The 26,528-nt window shown below is 40.6% G+C and overlaps 2 protein-coding genes across 3 annotated transcripts in view; both read left to right on the plus strand.

The window, feature by feature from the left end:
- Nucleotides 1-4,166, plus strand: part of spire2 (spire-type actin nucleation factor 2) — a 36,503-nt gene extending 32,337 nt beyond the window's left edge. For both annotated transcript variants that reach the window (XM_074631679.1, XM_074631680.1), the window contains exon 15: nucleotides 2,661-4,166. In XM_074631679.1, coding sequence (XP_074487780.1) covers nucleotides 2,661-3,060 — 400 coding nt within the window. In that variant the 3' untranslated portion in view covers nucleotides 3,061-4,166. The remainder of the gene's footprint in view (nucleotides 1-2,660) is intronic.
- Nucleotides 4,167-11,119: 6,953 nt separating this feature from the next.
- The window catches only part of sntb2 (syntrophin, beta 2), a 29,449-nt gene continuing 14,040 nt past the window's right edge, over nucleotides 11,120-26,528 (plus strand). The window contains exon 1 of the mRNA XM_074631686.1: nucleotides 11,120-12,202. Coding sequence (XP_074487787.1) covers nucleotides 11,452-12,202 — 751 coding nt within the window. The 5' untranslated portion in view covers nucleotides 11,120-11,451. The remainder of the gene's footprint in view (nucleotides 12,203-26,528) is intronic.

Below are 26,528 nucleotides of genomic sequence, written 5' to 3' on the forward strand. Positions count from 1 at the left end.
ACCTTCTCCAACCTTAGCAATAACAGCCTCTGTGCTTAACTCAACCAATCGCAGATTGCCTACTCAATCCAATCACCAGCGTCTACCCCCCCCAACCCCCCCGCCCACTCCCCCATCCTTTTGTTATATAATTAGAGCAGTGCCTCTAAGCAGCCATTATGTAATAATTACCCAGCTGTCATTATCCTCACTCCTTACGCCTGTGTGTGTGAAGACAGACATGGAAGTGAGAGTTAAGAGACGGACGGAGCGAGAGAGCTAGACAGTGAGTTGGAGAGAGAGTATGCAGGCACGGTGTTGAGCTGATCTGTTGTCTAACACCTGTCATCACTACCCGACCGTGCAGCTATAAGGACAGAAATAGTAGGTTTTATAACAGCGAATGTTCGCGTTATTTTAATCAGAAAAGATGACCTTAATCTTTTCGTTAGTGACTGTGATGGTTCCACCCCACCGCACCACCGCAGCATGTCTTCCTTTCTTTTTTTTGTGCACAATTTATCATGTTGTGTTTATTTTAATAAGCTTAGAAAGGCAAACAAGATAAAGTCTAGCTTCATTTTTTTTCCAGCTGCTCAGCTGATTTACTGTGAGAAATGGGTTACAGTATGTGACTGTTTATCTATTGAACAGTCAATATTAATCAGTTTGTATTTCCTTTTAAAAGGCTGCCTCAACAAAGATATTAAAGTGGCACAATTAACTCAGCGAACAAGAGAACAGACAGTAGGGCTGTGTATTGGCAGGAATCTGGCAATACGCTATGAATCATGATACTGGGGTAACAATTCAGTATATTGCGATATGTTGCAATTTTTTTAATTTAATTTTAGGAAAACTGTCATACCACTGAACACACCAGAAATACCCCATTATTGAAGAGGCAAAAATAACACTTTTATACTGCATACAAAAAGCATAAAGTGTGCGTGATTGTGAAGGGGAGATCGTGGGTACCCATAGAACCCATTTTCATTCACATATCTGGAGGTCAGATTTGAAAATCGCCATGCCAGTTTTTAAGATTGAGTAAATTTGGAGCGTTGATTAGCCTCATGTGCGAAAAGCTAGTATGACATGGTTGGTACCGATGGATTCATTAGGTTTTATAGTTTCATATGATGCCAGTACCTTCACTCTAGCTTAAAAACTGAATCCGCTACAACCTCCGAAATATTGAATAGCGGTCGAGCACGCCAGCGGGCCGTCGGATTTTTAAGAGGTTAAAATAAAAATGTGTTTTGGAGAATCAATACAATATCGCACAACATAATATCATGATGCTCATGTGTTTCAATATTTTTTCACACCCCTAGAACAGTGTGACTGAATATAACAAGTTTAAAGAAAAAATATTAAGTTAGGGTAATGTCTAAATCTCCCATCATATTCCAAGAGCCCTCTCATAGTAAAATTACATTTATTTACACGTAACAAAAAGACATTTTTTGTCCCTATATGTATGAAAAATGTAGTTGTACAATAAAAGAAGTAAAACCTCTTTGTTCCACTAACCTTAACCTTATCAAGAATATAGCTAAGGGTTAATTCTAACCCTCAAAGAGGTAAAACTCAACTAAATGTAAAATAACTTAACTAAGTAGGTGTATTATAGTGTCAATTTGGTCATTATTTGACAAATCATTTGTAATGTTAAAAAATAAGGCCATCTATTTGCATAGGATACTTAATTTGTGATAATGGAATGTGTTTTTTCTAAAATATGTATGGAGGAGTTGATGGCAATGAGAATATGTTGATTTCAAACAATATGAACAAATATCATTTATGCTTTGACAGAAACATAAATGAAAGATATTTCATAAAACTTACGGGGGTGGAACGAGTGTGCTTTAATTTATCAATACAATGTTCACGTCAACGGTTTGTCATAACTTTTTATATTTGTGAACAAATATAATTAATGTGACATTATTTAATGTTTCCTGAATCTGCTCTTTTGATTTATAGAATATGATTTTACAGGGCAAACATTTCCAGAAGAATTAAATGTAGGCTGTAATAAATAATAAAATAACCAACTAGTAATAATAATGGTCCTAAATGATGTCAAATTGCACAGTTTTATAAAACCTTCAAATTTTTTGGGGGAGGACCCCCATACCTAATATCTCCTAGTATCTTGTATTCACTGTATAAATTCAGAATATGTCTCTGTATAATATGTAGGAGCATCCTGACTGGGACCTGAATGATACCCAACTATAGGCTACAAATAACACAGTAAGGCACTTCCCAGGGATAACCCTGAAGTTACCTCGCTAACGTCAAATCCTGCTTCATAGTACAGACCTCTGGTCCTCCTCGCAGAGTCCGCTATGTTGCACCACCATCTTTCTACGGTAGCCCAGAATGAACAAACCAAACACTGGTTCTGGATAGGCCACCATAGTTCTTCTACATGTTTAGCACACCGGAGAAGTTTCAGTTTGTTGCAATCTGCAACCTCACCCGCTAGATGCCGCCAAATCCTACACACCACACCTTTAAACAGAAGATGCTAAGTGAGGTTTCTGCGATGAATTAGTTCCATACAATGATTGCAGTCAGAAATAAAAGTAAAACTCTATTGCATCAACTGTGCTACACCTCTATATTCATAACACAAAACCTTTCCAATCCTTCCTGTCCCTCTGCAGGTCCCTGCGCAGCTTATCCCGCCGCTCAGTGGAGGAGGAGTTCCCCCACCTGTACGCTCACGGCTGCACGCTGCGCGACATCTGCGCCGAATGCACCAAATTCGTCGCCGATGTCATTTCCTCCAGCCGCCGAAGTCTGGACATCCTCAACAACACTCCCAAGAGGGAGACCAAAGCTGCTGCTGCTGCTGCTGCCCCTCAGAGACCACAGTTGCAACGTCAATCACACCTGGAGACTTGCCCTGACCCTCCGTGTCACCGTCCACCTCACCCACAGTCACAGTGTCACCCCCAGCTCCCACCCCAGTCCCATCATCAACAACAGCAGCTGCTTCATTCGTCATCGCCGGCTCCTTCGCCGCAGCTCCACACCAAGACGATCACCAATGTGAACCAATGAGTAGATTGACTTTTTATCCCTTTCTGCCCACACACACACACACACACTCCTTAATAAGTTGTGCTCCTGCACTACACTGTGTTCACACACACACACACACGCACAGAAAAAGTAGGGTTCTAGTGGTTACATGCACATCAGTAATGACTCAAATAGTCATTGGATTGGTTCGAATAAATATGAATCCAGTGAAGGTCCTTCGGAGTTCTTTAGATATTGCGGGGTTGGAGCATAAAATGTGTTTTTCATTTAGCGGTTATGCTATGATATATAAACCTAAAAGACCTTTTCAAGAGCTGTATAGAACCCTTTTTAGTAAGAATCTAGCGACTCTAAACCGCCGCCACCTCACCCATCATCCAGTTCCCAACTACTTTATCTTCCATATCTCACCATCTCACCCAGTAGATGTGCTCTCACACACACACACACAGACACACACAGAGCCCCTCTAGTCACTTTATAAGGTTTGAGTAAGAAGCAGTTGTGTCTGTATCTTCTTCATCTACAGCATTATGACTTCACTCCCCAATGCTCACAGCTGCTGGGAGGTAAGCGTATGGGAGGAGAGGGCAGATAAGGAAAGTACTGGTGGTTGTGGGATGATACACCGAGAGAGAAGGTGGAGGTGGTTGTTGGGTGGTGGTAGTTTGAGGAGGACAAAAGCTGCGCAGCATAGAGTCAACATGTAACCCCTAGCATTTTAGCTCTCTGTGGTTGCCTTGTTTTTGTCATGAATGTAACTTAGGACACAGAAACCTAATTGTAAAAAAATGATAAGCTTGTACACAGCATTTATTTTTAATCATCCGAAAAAAAGGGATTTGTAACGAGTGGCTGCTGCATAACGAGGCCTCTTCTTTGCATTTTAGACGTGCTTGTAAAGTCCCAGGTACAGCCGGACGAGGTATGAGCGCGGCGACACTGTGAATGTAATCGGGGTGAAGCTGCAGACTGCACCTTTAAAACTGACGCAGCATGATGATGCTGATGTGAAGCGAGCAGACGAAACTCCCGCCTCTCTCACTCCCCATGGACGCTTGCAATCTGCTCTGGTTTTATAAACACTAAGTAAACCTCAACTGCAATAAAATCTAATGACAAACATGACCAGTGCTGTTGTCTGAGTTGGACTGTTCACTTCTGCATGCTGAGTTCAGCCGTTCTGTACAGCCACATGACAGCTTCAGTGGTCACAGAGCTGCACTTCATAAATAAATGGAAACATAACGTACAGTATATTAATTTTTTTTGAGGAACAACTACAAGGAAAAGGGGAACTAAGCAAGGAAGTTGCCTTGACTACAAACAATACAATACAATTAGTTTCTTAATGTGAAGCCACATCACTGCAGATTATTTACATCCATCTGTTTTCCTCTGTTTCTCAGGGTAGATCTTGGAAGTGAAAGTCAAATTCACAACATCTGTATAATGCACTTCCTTTTTGAAAATGTGAGAGAGCCCACAGATAACAACATGTGATGTTAAATTTAACAGATTTGTTTCTATAGTGTGTGGAGAGCAACGATTTGGCCCAAACAGCACACCACACACTAACAGATTCATTCATCAACAACAACAGTCCCGACTAAAGAAAACGGAAAACTCGCAAAATCTCTGGCGATCAAACGTGACTTTAGTATAAACAAACATAGCGGACGACGGGTAGGAAGATTTAGCGATGTTAGTTTTTGCGCTACTTTATACTGCAAATTCATGAAGGGGATGGAAGAAGTCATGGAGACATGTTAAATAAGCATTAAATCATAACCAAAGTTATCTCAAGATGCTTTTGATATAAATTTAGAACAGGTCTAGACTGTACTCACAGGTATGAGGGGCCGTACAAGACATAATTCATTCTTGCACTCAAACATATATTCTCCTTTCACATACATATATTTTCACTCACACACACATACATTCTCTTTTCACATACATATATTCTCCTTTCACGTACATATTTACTTTACTTTTCAACAGAAGCAGCCTAAACGGTTACTTCTTAAGCGGCGTATCTCTCCACAGAGCTCTGAGAAAGAAGTAATTTCAAAAAGATTAAATGCAAAGAAAGCAGTGAAGGATTATATTTTCACTCTCACATACACATATTTAGACTTACACACATGTATTCTTTACTCTCACCAGTGGTGGCTGGTGACTCAAAAAATTGGGACAGCCTGTCACTGAAAAACAAAATGTAATAACGCACGGAGGGGAAGGAGCGTCTTTTGTAGTCTTTGTAATCTTCAGAACATTGTAGATTTACAACAGCAGACCCGCATCACTAACATTCGCCGCTCTCGCATCATAATTACGGAGCCTAGTGTTAGTGCAGTCAGATTCTCTCAACACCACGGTTGTCTTTTCCTAAGTCCTTATGAATTCTCCTTCACATCTTTCCCTGACCTCATGATGATTTCCATCAAGGTCAAGGAAAAATGGTTAGGAAAATACGTTTTTTGGACTTTTCGACCGCATCCTCAGAGTTTTCGGTTCCAGAACAGCTGATAAGAGTCAGTTCAATCAACTCTGAGTAGGTTTAACCTGAACATAAAAAGCCATCATCAGTAGAGCTCTGATACTACGATTCACATGGCGACAGGTAAATAAGAGGCAGAGCCTCCATTTGAATCCAGTCCACGTAGAGATTGTAGTACATGTACGTACAGTATATGCTGACTGTGCACATTTGTCTATAAAAAAGTCAGAGCGGGGAAAGTGTCAATAATATAATAAAGTTGTATTCAGTGTTGTCCGTTAATTCATCCTTTACCAGACTTACATTTCCTTAATGATAAAGTGGTGGAATCTGACTGTGTATCAGACTGTAGTCTACAATATAAACTGGGAAAAAAAAGTTCAGAAACTTGTGTTTGGTGGATTATTTCTCTGTTGTTACAATGCTAATTGGCATTGTATTTTACATCGTTGGAAAGCCTGTTTATTTACCTTCACAATGATGTCCAACTTGTAAGGAACATGCATTTGTGGGATGAGCAGCACAGCTGATTATGTGGGTAGGGCCCAAGAAAAATTTGCCAAAATGCTCTGCCAATGGTAAACAGTGTATTCTCCCGTTAGTATTGACTCTTGTTTTGAGTTGTTTGGTGGATTGGATGATTGAACTCTCTATCAGTAACAAGGAACAAACAAGACATATTGGCTATTTTACACTTTATTAATTTAATACACCGTCAGGAGCCTCAGTAGCGGTGGAAGATCCGTACGCAGCCACAACAGCCTGGCATTCTTCTCACACATACATATATTCTTCTCACGCATACATATATTCTTCTCACACATACTTATATTCTTCTCACACATACATATATTCTTCTCACGCATACATATATTCTTCTCATTCTCACTTATATTCTTGTGCGAGTGAAAATATATGTATGTGAAAGGAGACTGTATGTGTGTGTGAGTGCAAGAATGAATTATGTCTTGTACGGCCCCTCATACACAGGAAAAGTAAAGCTGTGATGTTGAGATGAGCTTTCTAGCAAGTGAGAAGTGTATCATCTCTGGCCTTTCAATATCAGCTTTTCCTTTGATCACAAAATAATATGTAACAAGAAAATATTCTTTTCTTGAGTTCACAAAACATTAATGATGTGATCTCAAGATTGTTTTCTTGAGCTCACAAAAATATTTTACTTGTGATCACAATAAAATTAATTATTTTATATATATATTTATCAATTTCTTCTGTGGTGTGATGAAGGGATGTCTTGAAATTACAGGGGGCCAGACAATATGACGTGGTTCTTAATGATTAGACATTAATGGGAAGCTTCTTGCCTTCAATACCATTTCCAAATGCAGATTTTCTGGATGTAGCCTAATGTAGATGATCACATGGTCACCAGGTGTCACAGCTTAGATTCTGGATGCTCTGAGTACAAAAAAATTACATTTTCCATTTATTATAACTGAGTAATGTTTAACAGTAACTCCAAGCTGCAATGCAGAGAAACACACTCTTGCATATCCGCAGTTAGGCCCTCCAATGGAGTCACAACATGGGTTCTCCCTTCATGGAGCCTTTGTTCTTCACCACCAGCCGAGTTGTGGCAGAGTCACATCTGAGAGCATTTTATCAAGTGGTCAATTTGATCCATTCATATTCAATGAAAAGAGCTCAGCTGCTACAACCCTCATGTTTGAAATGCTCTGTCTATAAAGAGACGAAGTGCTGCATGAGACTGTCAGTATATACAACTCAACAGCACCACAAACTGCAGCCTCCAACATGACCATACAGCTGAATCAACATCTCTCTAAAACAGTCTAAAACTGAACATTGAATAGGATTTACTGTTGTTTTACTGTTATATTACCAGTGCTGGAAGAAGTATTCAGATCCTTTACTTAAGTAAAAGTACAAATACCATAGACCAAAAATACTTCATTACAAAAGGAAGGCCAAAATGTGACCTAAGTAAAAGTACAGAAGTATTATCAGCAAAATGTACTTAAAGTATCAAATGTAAAAGTACACGTTATGCAGAATGGCTTCTTCCTACGTGTTATAGCTTATTAATACAGAATATACTATTCTGTTTTTTTATCACAAACAAATTCATGTACGAGCATTTCAATGTTGTAGTTTGTCAAGGTGGTGCCAATTTTAGATACTTTGTATACTATTAGGAAGATTAGTAGTAGCCCGTACTACATATCATTTAAGCATTTCATGTTTTTATTAGAGCTGCCAAAGTTAAAGCGATAATAAGGCGTTGATGCAAATTCCTTTTAATGTCACTTGTTTCTTTAATGCATTAACGCATCTTGTGATTTTTAAAGCTAGGTAAAGGTACCTTGAAGGTCTCAGGACAAAACTCAGGAATCCATTGGTACCAACCGTGTCATACTAGCTTGTCACGAAGGAGGCTAGATAACGCTCCAAACTTACGCTAAATCTTGGCGAGGAAAAACTGTCATGGCTATTTTCAAAGGGGTCCCTTGACCTCTGACCTCAAGATGTGTGAATGTAAATGGGTTCTATGTGTACCCACGAGTCTCCCCTTTATAGACATGCCCACTTTATGATAATCACATGCAGTTTGGTGCAAGTCATAGTCAAGTCAGCACACTGACACACTGACAGCTGTTGTTGCCTGCTTGTTTTATTTGAGCATATTTTTTATGCTAAATGCAGTACCTGTGAGGGTTTCTGGACAATATCTGTCATTGTTTTCTGTTGTTAATTGATTTCCAATAATAAATAAATGTGCATAAAGCAAGCATATTTGCCAACTCCCATGTTGATAAGAGTATTAAATACTTGACAAATCTCCCTTTAAGGTACATTTTGAACAGTTAAAAAAAGTCGCGATTACATATTTTAATCAAGCCATAGCTTTTATATGTAAAAAGTAACTAGCCACTATAAGTGTCAATAAGACGTAATGAAGTAAAAAGTACAATATTTTTAAGAAATGTAATGGAGTAGAAGTATAAAGTAGCATAAAATGGAAATACTCAAGTAAAAATTGTACTTAAGCACAGTACCTAAGTAGGCTAACTCATTTGACTGTAAAATCCATCAGACAGTTGGTAAAATATATAAGCGTAATTGTGTGTGTTTGCTTAAAGTGGGTAAAGGCAGTATATATTTGGCATCATTGGGCAAAAATTCCATAATAACCTTTTAGCATATTGTAATTCAAGTGTTCTGGGAGAAAACTAGACTCCTGCACCTCCTCAAGGCTCTGTTTTCAGGCTTTAGAACATCTAGCCTGTGACGGGAGACTTTGACCAATCACAGGTCATTTCAGAGAGAGAGAGCGTTACTATTGGCTGTGCTCGGGCTAGTGGGCGGTGCTTGGTATTTCCTCAACAGATCTCAACATGGCTGCCGGGTCACAAACTGTCTTATTTTACAGCTAAACAGTACACTACAAGATGTTTCTGAAAACATTTGAGGAGAGAAATAGGCATTACAGTAACAGAATATTGATTCATATTTGATCAGCGCTGCCTAGTTTGACCGTTTGGTCAGAGTTCGCGAGTGATTGACAGCCGGCTCTCATAGACGGCAGCTGGACAGCAGACCTCAGATCAGCTCTGACTGGTTGTTTTCCTCCGGTCTCTGAAATCTTGCAGATGCCATTAGGAGCACCGGAGGACGCCGGAGGAACATGATTTTTTTCAGATTACCTGTCAGGATAAAGTGACCGTTTTATAAAAATTTGTTTTTTTTAAAATCATATTTGCTCCATTTCTACCCACTGCAGCTTTAACCCAAGTAGATTGTTGGTAACATTTTTGTATATTGTTGTATAAAATTGTTGTTGTTGATTGGTGTGTATGCGTAATTGTGTGTGTTTGCTTAACTAGTAGGCTAACTAGTGTGCACCCGGACCCCTCATAATAGCGTGCACTGGGGCCCGTCGTAACTACCTTACGCCACTGATGAAAAAAACTAACAGTTTTCTAATGTGGACACAGAATAGACATCAGATACCAAATGCTAATGCATCTTATACCTTCTAGATAGTAGAGTAGGTCTATAAAACAAACCAAATCATCATGATTGTTCAGACATAGTCATGTACAATGTGAATTGCCAACAATTCCATCATGGCAGTTTGCCTTCATGAGAGTTAAACTCACCAAAAGGTTAAAAGTGTATAGTAGAGCAGCAGTATCCATTAATAGAGGCAGCAGTGAGTGAATGTAAGTAGGCTTTGTCCCCAGTCAGTGGATCTATAATGCGTCTATAGACGCTCCGCCTCTATCATCATGAATAAATAATCTACAGGTCGACATGTCTATTGGCTGTCTCTGTCTGTCATCCGGCTCTGAGTTCACTCTTCAGACAGACGGCTGTGTGAAGACACAATGAATGAAATAGAATAAAACAGGAAGTTAGATGATTGTACTTTCAAAGTAAAGGTGTATAATGTGCATGTGCAATTGTACTGTATATTGTGTATTTCAATGCTGTTTATGTGTAGGCCTATTTAAATCTACAGTGGGTAAAAATGGAGCAAATATGATTAATGAAAGTTATTTTTTATAAAATGTTCACTATAACCTGACAGTAGTGCATGAGACAGGTAATCTGAAAAAAAATATCATGTTCCTCTGTGTCCTCCGGTGCTCCTAATGGCTTCTGCAAGATTTCACAGACCGGAGGAAAACAAGCAGTCAGAACTGATCTGGATTCTGCATGCGATCCAAGTCATTATTTAAAATCATTCTTTGTCTAGGTTTCCTTTCCTCTTAGCCTGTGTTTATGCTGCAACACATTTTTTTTTTCTTTTTTTTTTACGTTTTCTTGAAAAACAAGGGGGATAGTTTACATTTGGAGACCGATTGCCTAAAGAAACTTGTTTTGTTTGAACAGCCAGACACAGACAGCCAACTTAAACCTGCAGTAGGCAAAACGTTTTTGGCATAATTTCAGCATATTGTAATTCAAGTGTTCTGAGAGAAAGCTAGACTTCTGCACCTCCTCACGGCTCTGTTTTCAGGCTTTACGAAATTCTAGCCCATGACGGGAGACTTTGACCAATCACAGGTCATTTCAGAGAGAGAGAGCGTTCCTATTGGCTGTGCTCCGGCTGGTGGGCGGTGCTTGGTATTTCTTCAACAGATCTCAACATGGCTGCCGGGTCACAAACTTTCTCATTTAAAAGCTAAACAGTACACTACAAGATGTTTCTGAAAACATTTGAGGAGAGAAATAGGCATTACAGTAACAGAATATTGATTCATATTTGATCAGCGCTGCCTAGTTTGACTGTTTGATCGAAGTTGTAGAGTGATTGACAGCTGCTCAGAGACGGCAAGGCTCCAGCTCGGCTCTGATTGGTTGTTTTCCTCCGGTCTGTGAAATCTTGCAGGACACCGGAGGACACAGAGGAACATGATTTTTTTTTCAGATTACCTGTCTCATGCACTGCTGTCAGGATATAGTGACCGTTTTATAAAAATAACTTTTTTAATCATATTTTCTCCATTTCTACCCACTGCTGCTTTAATGCAAGGGACAAGTTCATGGTCGTGTATTTTATTGTGAAAGGTTTAAGCGGACATGGTGTAGTTTAGTTCCTGCTAACCTGCCAGTGTTAGTCGGACAGCTTTAGAGCTTGAACTCAACAACAAGCCCTCTCAGGCTGGCCCATCACAGCCAGTTGTTCTTTTCTCTTCCTCCTCTCTCCCTCTCTCTCTCTCTGTTTGTGGGAGTCCTGTAGTTTCCCTCCCTGTGAGCCTGCAGTCTCACGGTGGGAGTGGGTGTGTCGATGCGGACCAGAGCAGCCTAGTCGCTGCTTGTGTTGTGTTGAGTTGAGCGCTCTCTGAGTAGAAGAGTAGAAAGTTGGAGATGAGTTCAGAGTGACGCGGCCCGCCTCGGAGCAGGCTAACCGTCCCGGAATGGCAGTTTGGACCCGAGCGGATAAAAACGGTCAGCTGGACCTGCTGCTACGCGACCGTTGGATCCGAGTGGCGGCAGAACTCACCCGGGAGACGTTGACTCTAACGGCCGAGGCGGAGGCGACCGGACCGGGGGGAAACGGTCACTGGGAGCTCAACAACTCCTCCGCAGGCCTACGGAATGGCATTACGAACGGAAACGACCCGGGACCGAGTCCGGGGAACCCTGCCCGCGGCTCTTCTTCGGGTCCAGACCAGCTCCAGAACCAGAACCACGGAGGGGGTAGAGGGCGCAGCGGCAGCCCGGGGCGAGGCGGTGTCAGCCGGGGTCAACACGACGCTAACTACGGTCCCAACAGCCCCGGGGGGAAGTACCCGAATAACGGCACAAACTCTGACTTTGGAAGCCCCGGGTCGAGCTACGGGAGTCCCGGGTCCAGCTTCGGGTCCAGACAAGGCGACGTCCCGGTCCCGGTCCCCGTCAGCCTGGACGGCTCCTCGGAGGCGGTGCGTAAAGTCCGGGTTGTGAAGCAGGAGTCTGGCGGGCTGGGGATCAGCATCAAGGGGGGGCGAGAGAACCGGATGCCCATCCTCATCTCCAAGATCTTCCCGGGGCTCGCCGCAGACCAGAGCCGGGCGCTCCGGGTGGGCGACGCGATCCTGTCGGTGAACGGGAGCGACCTCCGGGAGGCGACGCACGACCTGGCGGTGCAGGCGCTGAAGAAGGCGGGCAAAGAAGTCACGCTGGAGGGTGAGTGGGCCAACGCGAGAGCGAGGACTGGCTGAGGCCAAGATTAGACTCCTGTAGTCTGGCTGAAGTTACACACCTCTGTGCAGCACTCCTCTTCATACTACCACTTATTATTGGCATGGAAGTCTCTGGGGTTTGGTACTTTTTTAAGTACATATATCATGCAGCAGATTGTCAGACAAACAAACATTTTAAAGTAAAAAATGGAGCATGCAAATAATATTTTTTTTAACCAAAAGTCACTAGTTGCTTTGACCCCACAACTGTAAGAAGCCGAAGGTGTATTTATACTAACAAGATAGTGCATTCATCAGCACGACCACCACTGGTCCCTGTTAAAATAAGAGTAGCAGGATGCACGCTGCCAGCACTAAAGGTTGGTGGACTTTATACACTGCAAAAACAGACCTACTAGAAATAAGCCAAATATTCTTAAATTTTGACAAATTTTCTTGTTTTGAACAAAAAAAAACTGCCAATGGAGTAAGCAAAATTTGCTTGGCTAGAATTCTTAAAACTAGATTATAAATCTAGACACTTTAAGACTGTAGTGTGTCTTAAAACTAGAACAAATTGGCCAACATTTAGCTTATTACAAGCAAAGAAACTGTAAGAAATGTTTACTTAAAATGAGTGTTGTGTTTTCTTGATTAAGCTGACTTTAAGATTGTTTTACTTAATTTAAGAATTTATACCTAAATTAAGATTTTCAATTAGTAAAAAGTATCTATCTATAGATAGATACTCCTCACATGTTCTGTGGGTTTTAACTTTCACCACACAATTAACCATTTCTATAACACGTTTATGAGATAACAGCAGGAATGCTGTCATAAACCATCAGGCTCACAGTACCAGTTGATCTATGACCAGTAGGAGGAGGAGGAGGAGCAGGGTTTAAATAATATCAACAGAACATAAAGCCTTTGATTAGTGCAAACAGCAAAGTAACCACAGTTGTGGTCACAGTCAGAGTTAGACACATTGTACTCTGTGTATTTGAATGGCTGTGGGTTGCTAAAGATAAGAGGTCACTGAATAGACAGACGCTGATGAGATTTAGCCTCTGTGTGACTACACTGATACTGTCCGGGAGAGAGACAGAGGAAAAGATGTAAATGATCTGTGGGGAAATGAAGCATGTTGCACCTACACGGAATAGAAGAGAGAAACAATCATATCAAAAAAGTCGTAATATTAGGAGAATAAAGTCATAACTTTATTAGAAAAAAAGTAATTTCCTCCTCCACAAAAGAGGCAATTCCCATCAGGCCCGTGTGGTTCTTTCTTCGGAATAAATACAGCTTCTTGCACAATCTTTTCAAGGTCCTGATACTGATGATAATGTGGTGCTGATGTGCCAAAAGATGAAGTATTTGGTTATTTGTGAAACCTAAACTAAAGTATAAGTTCACAAGATGCTCCACGTTCCTCATTTTCACACAGGCGGCACGCTGCTCTACTTCCCCTCTAAAATAACCCGTAAAATTACTACTTTATAATATTATGTCTTTATTCTCATAGTACTACGATTTTTTTCTCGTAAACTCTTGACTTTATTCTCATAATATTCCGACTTTTTTTCTCGTAAACTTATGACTTTATTCTCGCAATATTACGACTTTTTTTCTCGTAAACTTATGACTTTATTTTCGTAATATTACGACTTTTTTTCTCGTAAACTTATGACTTTATTCTCATAATATTACGACTTTTTTTCTCGTAAACTTCTGACTTTATTCTCATAATATTACGACTTTTTTTATCGTAAACTTATGACTTTATTCTCATAATATTACGACTTTTTTTCTCGTAAACTTATGACTTTATTCTCATAATATTACGACTTTTTTTATCGTAAACTTATGACTTTATTCTCATAATATTACGACTTTTTTTCTCGTAAACTTATGACTTTATTCTCATAATATTACGACTTTTTTTATCGTAAACTTATGACTTTATTCTCATAATATTACGACTTTTTTTATCGTAAACTTCTGACTCTCGAAATCTCATATTTATTTTTTTCCCCTAAATGTGGCCCTAATACTCCGTCGTTCTGCCCCCCTTATTGACAAATTAATGAATACAGCTCAATAAACCAATAAGCAGCATACACACTTTAAAAACATTAAGGGTGTTTTCACATATAGTCCTTTTAAACTAACCAAACTCAGTCCTCTTAAAGTGGACTGAAAAGACCACCAACAGAAAAGGGACTCAGTTCTTTTTGTGTTCACATTGTCAGTTCATTTGAAAGAGGACTCAGTTCTGTTTCTGGTCCACTTTAGCTCTGATGGGGCCTCAGTCCTCTCTCTGTTCACACTATAGTTCCTACCTTCATCACTCTGCTGGTCAATGCTTTCCCCTTCAATGACATTTTTAGGGTTGGCACAGACGGTTCCACACAGAATACTGTCCAGTCTCTTGCTTTTTCTTACTTATCAGTATCTATTTTATATTACTGTGAAAACATCTCCTTCAAATAACTGTATTTATTCAAGATTCTTGCCAAAAACTACATTTGACAAGATTACACATCATGGTGATACACCCAATACTCATTTTTGAGTTTGAACGCATCATAATATAACTCAATGGGACCTCCTACATTAGCTGTTAGCTTTGTTATTTAGCCAAGCAGGACTGTGCTGCCCACCGGCTGCAAACAGCTAACGTTAACTAGCTCTCCTCCTGCTGATTTCAACACCGATTTGTTGTTCACACATCGCATTATCAGGGATTGGTGAGTAGAACTATTAATGCCGATCTCCCAATTGCATATTTTTACTGAATATTGGCCGGTAACAATCGGTGGCTGGTCAGGAGGTCTGACTTTGGTTTGTTTCAGAGGTTTCTGAATTCTTTAGTTTTTCACATATGAGCAAAAGATGCCGACTAATTACTCTGACTCCGTTTGGACAACGTGTGAAAACACAGTAAGTGTATCATTTGATATGAGAGGTAGATTATTGTTAAGAGTGCTGTTGTGCAGACATGCATTCCACAAAAATATCCACAAATCAAAAAGCCTAAAAGTCTACTAAACTTCAGATTGAAGGACCATAATACATACATACTAACAAATACATACATAGTAGATGGAGGTAGCATGCCGCATGTAGAGAAATGCGTTAGTTAGGCGGTACGTACTGGCTACATTATGGGACTGAACAGAGCTCCATGGAGATGAGTTCAGATCCTAAACTGCGCTGATACAGAACTGTTCAATCTTTAGAAAAGTGGAAAAAGAGTGAACTGGAGGGAGGGAGGCCACAGAGCCCTTAGGGTTCGGAAACTTCAGGCCAGGAACAGCTAAATGCAGTGTTTAATGGTTTGGAATGAACGCCGGACGAATACTGACGAGCAGGAATTGTAGGACCTAATCAATGTGTGACACATTTCCACTCAAGTCAAAACGAGGCCTGTTTTGTGCCTCCCAAAATAAACCAAGGTAAAATGTTCTAGAGTCTATCAGCCAACCACTGGGCTGAGAGGCTCTGTATAAAATGGTACATCAACATGAGTTTTTCCTTAACCAAAAATGATCCAAAATATTGTGTTGTGGATTTCAGTTTTTTCAGCTGGTTGATGGAGATCTGGCAAATAACACATGCAGATGTTGCACATAATTTAACATAGTGGAAGTGCATCATTTCAACCAGGGTTTGAAATCAACACCCGCCCCCCACCAAATGTGGGTAAATTGTTGGCAGTGGAGGATAAAATCGTTAGGCCATCCGCCACTTTGGCGGACATGGAAAGCGCTAGGAATGGGAATAGATAATCGGTTCCCGTTGAGAACCGGTTCCTAGTTGTCCGATTCCTTGGCATCTCATGCCTCAATCTATCGATTTTTGACCGTTACGCATGCACAATGACGCATATGCACGCTGTATCATGTTACAGTTTGTTTGGGACCGGAGCCACGGTTGAGAGGGAGAAAAAAACGCTGAAAAGCATGGCGCTACTAAACCTGAGGGGCGCACTGTATTTTGTCCCTGATAATGCAACACTGTGAACAATAAATCTGTGTTGAAATCAGCAGGAGGAAAGTTAGAAATGTTACCTGTTAGCAGCCGGAGGGCAGCACAGTCCTGCTTGGTTAAATAACGGAGCTACTAACATTAACGGAGGTTCCATTGAGTTATTATTATGAGGTGTTCAAGCTCTGCTCCGTAAAAATGACTATTGGGCGAAGGTAAATTACAACGTTATCATGATGTGTTCAAGTGTAATCTCGTAAAATTAAGTTTTTTGGCGAGAAACTTTAATAAATCCAGATGTTTGTAGGAGATGTTTCCACAACAATATAAAATAGATATCAGAGAGAGAATTATGACCTGGTTAACTTCCTAACACTAGCTCTAAGCAGCTTGCCAAGATTTTTTTTAATCAAAGCAAATGTTTAAATAATCATAATCATTTGAATTGTGTGTTTTTATACAAACAACCACTATAGATGACAATAACAAAGTACAGTACTGTGTACAGTACGCTCCCTCCCCCGAAAAATAGGGCTCCCCAGAACCTACAGTGGGATTCGAACACTGTAATTTACCTTGTTTATAATGTTTTTCATGTAAAATATATCGAACATTGAATGACACCAGATCTAAAATGTTATTCCTTTATTTAGTGCAGAGATTTCAAAAGTGGCAGATAAGAAAAAATACTTGTCTGCCACAGTGGCAGGAAGTGAAAACAGTTCATTTCAGACCCTGATTTCAACACTGCTGGTGGAATATGGCCTCTTGAAACTGGTATCGGTATAAAACATTTGCAGCAGGCGTAGACGGGAGGATGTGCTGCCTCGGGCCACAGTCCAGACGTGGGGCCTCCGTTTGGAAGAATGTGTCAGCTGCCTGTCACTGTTTGTCAGTTTGACAGGAGGTGAGCTGTGTTGTTTGTAGACCTGCTCTTCCTCCCAGTCCCCCCTCGGTCTCTGCTGGGCTCCCACAGCTCTGAGAAACAAATGGCAGTCAGACAGAACGAGGCTTGAGTTTCAATACCGCCGTGCCGTGTACACAATACATAAACCCCCAGATATTCTCACAATTAGCTTAGGTGCCCCACATTCCTGACCTCCGCTTGCATGTGCGTATTTAGGGCAAAGGTCAACACTGTCGGCTCCGGCTTGGATGATTCGTGTTGCTCCACACGAGCAAAGCACACTTTCAGTGATTTTTATTGCTGGTGCTGTATGAGTAGGAAGAGAGAGTAGAGAAATCCATATGAGGGTGAGAGGGTGATGGATGCAAAAGAGTTGAGTCTTGTTTTTTAAACAAGGCTTGTCACCAAACCATTTAATTCAGAAGCATGTTGCCTGAATAGGTTGTCAGTCTAATTTTGGCTCAAATAAACTCACAAGATAGATTATCTTCAAGCACCATTTGCACTAGATTATTACACGTGTTTTAAGATATCCAGTCCATACTACCAAGTTCAAAAAGTCACACTAATATCTGAGACATCTGTAAAGAGCTTTTTTTGTGTCTTTTTCAGTTCATTATTTGAGTTTTCCGGCCCACAAATATCCCAATTCAATTCATTCAGTCGGCATAGTGCTAAACCGGACGTTAGGTGGCTTGGCCAGCGGAAGTCTGTGGTGTACATTCATAAATTAACCGTAACCGTACATATGTAATCAACCCTCAACTGTGATTGGGCGTGGTTTCAGCGCCTTCAGCAGACACGCCCCCCAACGTTTCAAAGCAGAGAATACTGCTTATTTTTTCACTATTTTGAAACCCAATTTCATACACTTGGCAATTTTTTAAATCATTCAAATTTGACTGGGTGGTTAATAACACATTGTTTGGTGTGACAAACTCAGAACACGTGTTTATTTTTGCTTTACTTGGACTTTAAGGTTTGTTGCTTTATGAGAGTGATTTCACTCTGAGGGGATAGGAATGAATGGACTGTTTCTGACCCATTAACACATGTTATACATATCTCCCAGACTGACATGCCGCTGGTTAATCCCCCTCCCCTCGCCAGCTGACTGATAGACATAATATCCCATATGTCCAAAAATGATTAGTTGAAGCTTGCTGTCTTATTGGGTTAACCCGCTGGTCAGTGGAAGGAGACGCAGGATGAGCCCTTTGTGCGAGTAATTGGAGGAATAAAAACAGCACATACCAGACACAGAGGCTATTGATGAAAAGGGGACAGCCCTGACAAGGAACAGTTCTTTTCTTTTGTTCCGAGGCCAAAACTAGCCGGCCGTCCGTTCACTGTGTCGCTCGCTGTCCTCACGGGGCAAGATCTACCACAGAACATGAGTCTGCACAGCCTGAAATAGGCCACGTCAGTTTGTCGGCTCTGTCTCAGTATGGACTCCACTGCCTTTGATATTTATCTGCAGATATATCTCCGGTATCCAGCTGTCTAGAGAATTTTAAATGACCTTCTGAAATGGGACAGAAACTGAAATTTGAATGTGTTTGCAAGAAAATGTCGGAAATATCGGGATATTATGTTTTGTGATACTGTATCGATTCTCAAAAATATTATTGATTTTTAATTAATAGTTTACGTGCAAAGATTAACTCAGTCAATACTTAACTTCATTTGCAAAGAGATGCACCCTCTCAATGTATGTGCTCTCTCAAAGTACTGTTTTGATGCTATGATGTTACAGGGACTGTGATGAATGCAAATGCGGATCCCACTGTTCTGATTGCATAAAAAAGTAAACTTTTTTTTATGCATATGATGGTGTTCTTTATACTATGACAGATTTCCTAAAATTAGATTTAAATAAATTAAATCGCAACATATCTCCTTGTTTACAGTATCGCAATATATTGAATCGTAACCCCTGTATCGCGATACGTATCGTATCGTCAGATTCTTGCCAATACACAGCCCTAGTCTGTACCCTCACTGCAGACATGATGGGTAAACATTTGTAATCTTTAACAGTCACTACAGTTGAGAATGATGAACGTGATCATTTTTGTCCATGATCTGCTTTATCTTTTGTAGAAAGTTGGAACAAATATTCCAATACACTGAATACACTGGCCTTTAGATAATGGGCTTATGTAATTCCACGGTGTTGCAGATAAACACACTCGTGTGTTTACACTTCAACAGCATGATTTCCCAAAGGCTTTTTCTCTGATCCAGGTTAGAGGACGACAAAGAGGAGGGGGCAGGTGTGACTCTGTGTTTGAGGGATCAAGGGAATACTTTCTCTTGTTAAGATCTGTGTGTGTGTGAGAGAGAGAAAGAGAGAGTTTGTCCGTAACAGTGTGTGATTATACTGCCATGCAGTCTCGTGTATTATATTTGCACAGGGTATGGCAGGTCATTTATGCCGTAAAATAGTGACTAATTTTGAGAGATCCAGATTAAGGTTGTTATCCAGATTCATACCTGAATCACTTCATATTGAAGATTTCTCAATACAGAAGTTTATTTTAAGTCTAAAGTAGGCCTACATTAAAGGTGCTTTATACGCTCGTTGCCGCCACTCTGCACTGCGCTCATCTGGCGGTAGCCTGTTGAAGCTTTAAATTACAGTATCAGCTAGTATCATGTAAAAACTGTACTATATGACAAAGTGACCTGCCATAGACATGTTCATAATGTTATTTCACATGTTTATAATAGAGGAGGGTCCCCATGAGGACATCTATCCCACCACACACACATTCTGACACATTGGTCTCATTAGGTTTCTGGCACAAACGGACTTGGAGGGAGGGGGGAGGATGAGAGAGAGAAAGAAAGAAAGAGGGAGCAGACAAGATGAAGAAGGGAAAGACACAGAGGTAGGACTTTATGAGAGGTAAGGGAACAGAGGAAAGAGAGGGATGAAGAACAGGAGGGAGAGAGAAGTAGGTGAAAGACGGAGGACTGTAGATAGAAAAGAGAGGAGAGTAAGAGAGGAATGAGAGAGAAGCCAGTGAAGAGAGAGTAGCAGGCCAAACCACAGGGGAATTTCTGGGCAGTTTTTTGGGGGGAAAATACAGAGGCTGGGGTCTGATTGCCTCACTTGCTGCTCTGTAAGCTATTATTTCGTTATTTCGGCCATACCATAAGATGATTACTTTTGTGTGAATCTGTGTCTGTGTGTGTGTGTGTGGTGAGAAACAAGAGTGGAAGGCGGTTTGAAGGCGGGTAGTATTACGGATAGCTTTTCGCCACAACTAACGCCACAACCAAATATGTGTCGAGTCAGACTCCTCTGCTTTTTTGCACTCCTCCTCTTCTACATGCTATCCTTTTTTTCCCCCTCTGTCCATCCTCTTCCCTGTTTTCCTCGTTCCCTCTGTTGCTGCAGGCAGAGCGAGGTATGAAGGGAAGCAGATGAGCTGGCCTCGTGGGATGTTGGTTGACATCTCTGGGGAAACTCCTTTACACACATTAATGTGGATGCATATACAGAGGCAGAAATGTGTGAACACGCGCACGCACACACACACACACACACACACACACACACACACACACACACACACACACACATGATGAGAAGGAAGTCCTCTGTGTCCAGGCCTAATTAGAAGCAGAATTGGAGCTGAGTGAAAGGCCTGAAAGAACTAATGAGTTCATTTAACAGCACCAAAGGAGAAAGAGATAGACAAACAGACATGCAATGCAAGCAGAAAGCACTAAATCTGTCTGTAATGATGGGAATAAAACATTTTTTTTATCTGAGATAGACGGACTGTGAAGAGGAAGAGTTATTAGTTCTGGCAGGAAAAACTGGGGAAATATGTATCATCGAAACGCCCCAATGCTACTGTAAGCATCCAATGATGATCTGCTGGGGTTTCATGTATTCCCTTAAGTGTTTTCTGGGGCTCCAGAGTGCGACCATTGAAAATCTGTCAAGTGCAACTTAACATTATCATTGGTCAAACTGGTGACCCATTTTCATTCACATATCTTGAGGTCAGAGGTCAAGGGACACCGGTGAGCTTTGAACTTTGGAGCGTCATTTAGCCTCCTTCCCGACAAGCTAGCGTCATGGTTGTTACTATGGATTTCTTAGGTTTTTCTAATTTCATACGATATCTGTACCTTCACTCTACCTCTAAAACTGAAACCTGCTACAGCCTCTGAAAGACGGTAAAGTCGGTCGCGGATCTCAGGGGGTTAGAATGCTAAATTGAGGATTCGCAAATGAGGATGTCGTGTTGGGACGGCTGTGGCTCAGACATAGAGCTGGTCGTCCACCAATCGAAAGGTCGGTGGTTCGATCCCCGGCTCCTCCATGTGTTTTTGAGCAAGATACGTAACCCCAAATTGCTCCGGCTGTGCCACCGATGTGTGAATGAGTATTTAGATTAGATCTTAATGAGCAGGTTGGCTCCTTGTATGGCAGCCCCTTGCCATCAGTGTATGAATGTGTGTGTGAATGCTGACATGTTGCTTTGAGTGGTCGGAAGGCTAGAAAAGCGCTATATATAAATGCAAGTCCATTTACCATGTTTTAGTAAAACTATGACAATGTATTTGTACAACTGTTTTTACAGTTTTAGAGATTTACAGATATATATCACTCTGCATTTATTTGTGCATTGTGTTTTATGAGACACAAGTCACGTGACATTTTACGAGTCACATTCTCACTGTATTTGTGGATTTTTTTGTGAAAACAGCACGATAAGAGTCTCAAAAGAATCCACACAAATAGGTGGAGATTCACAAATATATTTCCTTTGAAAAATGCTAAGTTGATGTACAAATGATGATATACGAGTTGTAAATTAGAGGCACAGATACAGATAGAGATTCACAGATACAGATGGATATTTACAGATACAAATCCCTCTGCATTTTATTGTGCATTGTGTTTTACGAGTTACATAACTTGTCATTTGTTTGTGAATACTTACGACACTGTTTTGACACCATACAATGCAGCAGGTAGACACATCACAATGAATAAACCTGTGGTGTTTGTAGCATCTCAGCTGTTAAAAGAGGCTACATCCCCATGACGATGGATTTGATTTCTGTGGCTACATCAAAGACTGCAACTGCTCACAGCCCTTTCATTTAACCAAACAAACTCTTGAATAGGAGCAGATGTACAGTGGTCCACACTGCCAACAAATTACACAACAGAGCATTCATAAGCTTCACTGCAGCAGAGGGTTTTCTCAACCAAGATTCAAGAAATGTTGGTTGTGAAGTTATCTGACAACTAAATCTGAAAGATAATGACAAGAACCTAATTGTACACATTAAAATCATTGAACCGGAGAGTAAGACCTCATTTTTTGGAATCGTACCTCAAGAATGGCTGAAAAGAGACAAATAAATATAATAATAATATAATTATTAAATATATAGCTGGTAGCTGCAGGTAAAAAGGCTCTTACGTGGAAATGGTTAGAGCCCAACTTTAAATGCATGGATGGATATTACAATGGACATTTACAAAATAGAGAAGATAACAGCATATGTTAACCAGAAATTGGAATTATTTGTGTCATGCTTGTAAAACTGGGTTACAGGGTCTGAAATGAGCACCCGCCAAATGCGTGTAAATTGTTGGCATTGGTGGGTAAAATTGTCAGGCCATCCGCCACTTTGGCGGACAGGGAAAACGCTGGGGATGGGAATAGAGAACCGTAGTTGTTTGATTCCTTGGCATCTCATGCCTCCGTGACTATTGATTCCTCTTACTGATGCTTTCCGACAGTTACGCATGCACAATGACACATACGCACACTGTATCATGTTTCAGTTTGTTTGGGACCGGAGCCACAGCGGAGAGAAAAAAAATACACTCAACAGCATGACGCTACTAAACCTGAGGAGACGCACCCTATTTTGTCCCTGATAATGCTACACTGTGAACAACAAATCTGTGTTGAAATCAGCAGGAGAAGAGTTAGTAACGTTAGCTGTTAGCAGCCAGTGGCAGCACAGTCCTGCTTGGTTAAATAACGGAGCTACTAACGTTAACGGAGGTGCCATTGAGTTATTAGTATGAGGTGTTCAAGCTCTGCTCAGTAAAAATGACCATTGGACGAAGGTAAATTACAATGTTATCATGAGGTGTTCAAATGTAATCTCGTAAAATTATGTTTTTTGGCAAGAAACTTCCAACGTTTCCAGTTGTTTGAAGGAGCCATTTTCACAACAATATAAAATAGATATTAGAGAGGGAATAATATAATTATTATTATAATTATTATTATTATGACCTTGTTAACTACCTAACAGCTTGCCAAGATTTTTTTTAATCAAAGCAAATATTTAAATAATCTGAATCATTTGAATTGGTTTTTGTTCATTAAAAATACCCTCCTTCCCCTGGAAAATAGGGTTTCCCCGGAAGCTACGGTGTAATTGGAACACAGTAATTTGCTGTGTATATAATTTTTTTATGCAAAATGTATTGAACATTGAAGGACATCAGATCTCAAATGTTATTCCTTCATTTAGCGCAGAGATTTCAAAAGTAGCAGACAAATAAAATACTTGTCTGCCAGTGGAAGGAAGTGAAAAAGGTTAATTTCAGACCCTGCTGGATTAACTATGTAATATCCCACAGGCCAGATTTTGTTTTTGCAAATCTATGATTATATGTTAAAGAAAAGATCACTCCCTAATTGTTCATAGTTTTCCCTATTTTTCTCTGTATCGATAACAAATCTTAAACAAACATAAGTGGATGATGTATACATACAGTATAAGTATGTTTAATACTAAGTGTCATCAAAAGTTTGTCAAAAAATAATATGATTTACATCACCTTAAATATGGTGTGACATTGTTACTACCAGCTTCTCTAACTATTGTCGATTGGAGGGACATCATCAGGTGGAGGTTATAGGTTGTGAATCAACAGATTCTTCAAATTCAGTGTCAAGATTAATATTTAGGAGTTCTGAAAACTAACTGACCCGTCATATGAAGTTTTTCAGTGCTTACTCATGATGATAACCTGCTGATAAACCAGTGCTGTCACGTTCCCCTTTACAGAGAACAGCCATCATTGTGAAACTGCTTTAATACAGCTTTAAGTCCTACTGTACGTTTGGCTGAACCACAAAATATATACCGCAAAAATAAAATTCTCTAAAGAAAAATCTCCCCCTGCTTCCTTTTAACAGACTAAACTGCCAAACTTTGCCTATGAAAATGTAAACATAGATTAAGCTGTTTCTTCTGAGGTCACAGGGAATCAGACCCGGTGACAGGCCTTAAGAATAACTTTATCGAAATAGCCAATCTTCTTTTCAATTTTCAATTCTTTTCAATCTTCTTTTTTACTTATGTATGTCATATAGAGCATCAGTATTGAATTGAGGCTGTTTCATAACCAGTTAAAAACTCCTCACAGTCACTTTTAAGCTTCAGTAGGCAGACATTTGCTGGCATTTTTGGGCAAAAATTCCATAATAACCCTTCAGCATATTGTAATTCAAGTGTTCTGAGAGAAAACTAGACTTCTGCACCTCCTCATGGCTCTGTTTTCAGGCTTTAGAAAATCTAGCCCGTCACGGGAGACTTTGACCAATCACAGGTCATTACAGAGAGAGAGAGTTCCTATTGGCTGTGCTCCGGCTGGTGGGCGGTGCTTGGTGTTTCCTCAACAGATCTCAACATGGCTGCCGGGTCACAAACTTTCTCATTTTACAGCTAAACAGTACACTACAAGATGTTTCTGAGAACATTTGAGGAGAGAAATAGTCATTACAGTAACAGAATATTGATTCATATTTGATCAGCACTGCCTAGTTTGACCGTTTGATCAGAGTTCGCGAGTGATTGACAACGGGCTCTAATTGACGGCAGATGGACGGCAGACTCCAGATCAGCTCTGACTGCTTGTTTTTCTCCGGTCTGTGAAATCTTGCAGATGCCATTAGGAGCACCTTTTATTCAGATGACCTGTCTCATGCACTACTGTCAGGATATAGTGACCATTTTATAAAAATAACTTTTTTTTAATCATATCGAGTGATTATTTTTTTCATTCCCTGTAAACTACATCCCAGTTCTTTATTTATTGTGGTCATAGTCATGAAAGTAGTGATAGCATTATTAACAGGAGGATTATAACTACTATTGGCAATAACTGTAGAACTGCTAACAGATGACTTGAACACCGATAACCGCTGCACAGCGACGCTCAATGAGCTGTTCGTTTAGTATTTCAGAATATAAACATCTACGACCACAGAGAGCCCTGGGTCTGCTCTGCGGACGGAAAATATCTCGGCTGAACATCTCTGCAGCAGATCTGATTATTAGGCTGAAAGTGGGGCTTTGCAGCAGAGAGACATCCTCTTCCATATGACCCTCAGACATAAACATGGGCATTCAGGAATGCTCTCACACTCACTTACTTACTCCAAACCACTTACGTTTGCAGAAATGATCCCCAGACCTTGTTGGTATGGGCGGTGTGGTTATGAGGGCCGGTGAAATGAGCCTTCAGCATCTTGGCTCGTTGCCTCAGCATTACTACCGGCCCTGCCCTTCACTCTGAGTCATACGCAGCGTAATGTACACACAAGTGTGCAGGGACTCATGCATTGTGCAGCTCGCTCTGCTTCTATGGTTCAGTCATAAACTCTATGTAAATCTTGCTGTCCTCATTTTAGAGTCAAGCACATTGCCGGAGACTTTACTTTATCTTCCTATAGCTCTCGTGTACTACACACATACTCACCCACACACACACCTTCACAAACCAAATATCTCAGTCAACATTCAAGAATGACCTCACCTCTTGAGAGTCTTGTCTCAGGTTTCATAAAACGACTCAATGGTCCAACACACACATACCCAGAGTTTTTGTCTCTTTCATTTCTCATATTCACGACTCAAACTTCTTGTGCACACAAGTAGACTATGAGGGAATGTATTGGATGAAACACCGAGGAGATAAAATGAGCATGTGCAAGGGAAGATAAAAGAGTGTAAGAGGGCACGTGACTGTGTACCGGTGGGGGTGGGAGGTGTATGAGGCTGCGGGTCCAAATTTGGAAAGTGAATCCATCACATCCGAGCGAAAGCCATTGTTTTACAAACAGCCGACCTGCCAAGCTCACAGCTGTACGGCCAAGTCAGGTCTTATTTCTCTAAGATAATTTCACCCAGGGGACCACTGTGTCCTTTTAAGACATGCTGGAAGATAGCAGGGAACTGTTTACATTCCGAGTTCTTGGCCGGAATACGATCAGTGTCTTTCCCATTTGAATAACTTACCGTATGAATAATTGCTGTATGGTATGATTAAACTTTAGCTCGGACAAACACAGGACATAATCTATTTTCCATCCCACATGAATTTACAACGGATTGTTGACAGAATCAAACCCCAGCTTTCTCCAAC

This window comes from Sebastes fasciatus, chromosome 4, assembly GCF_043250625.1.
Source record: "Sebastes fasciatus isolate fSebFas1 chromosome 4, fSebFas1.pri, whole genome shotgun sequence".
NCBI classification, from domain to species: Eukaryota; Metazoa; Chordata; class Actinopteri; order Perciformes; family Sebastidae; genus Sebastes; species Sebastes fasciatus.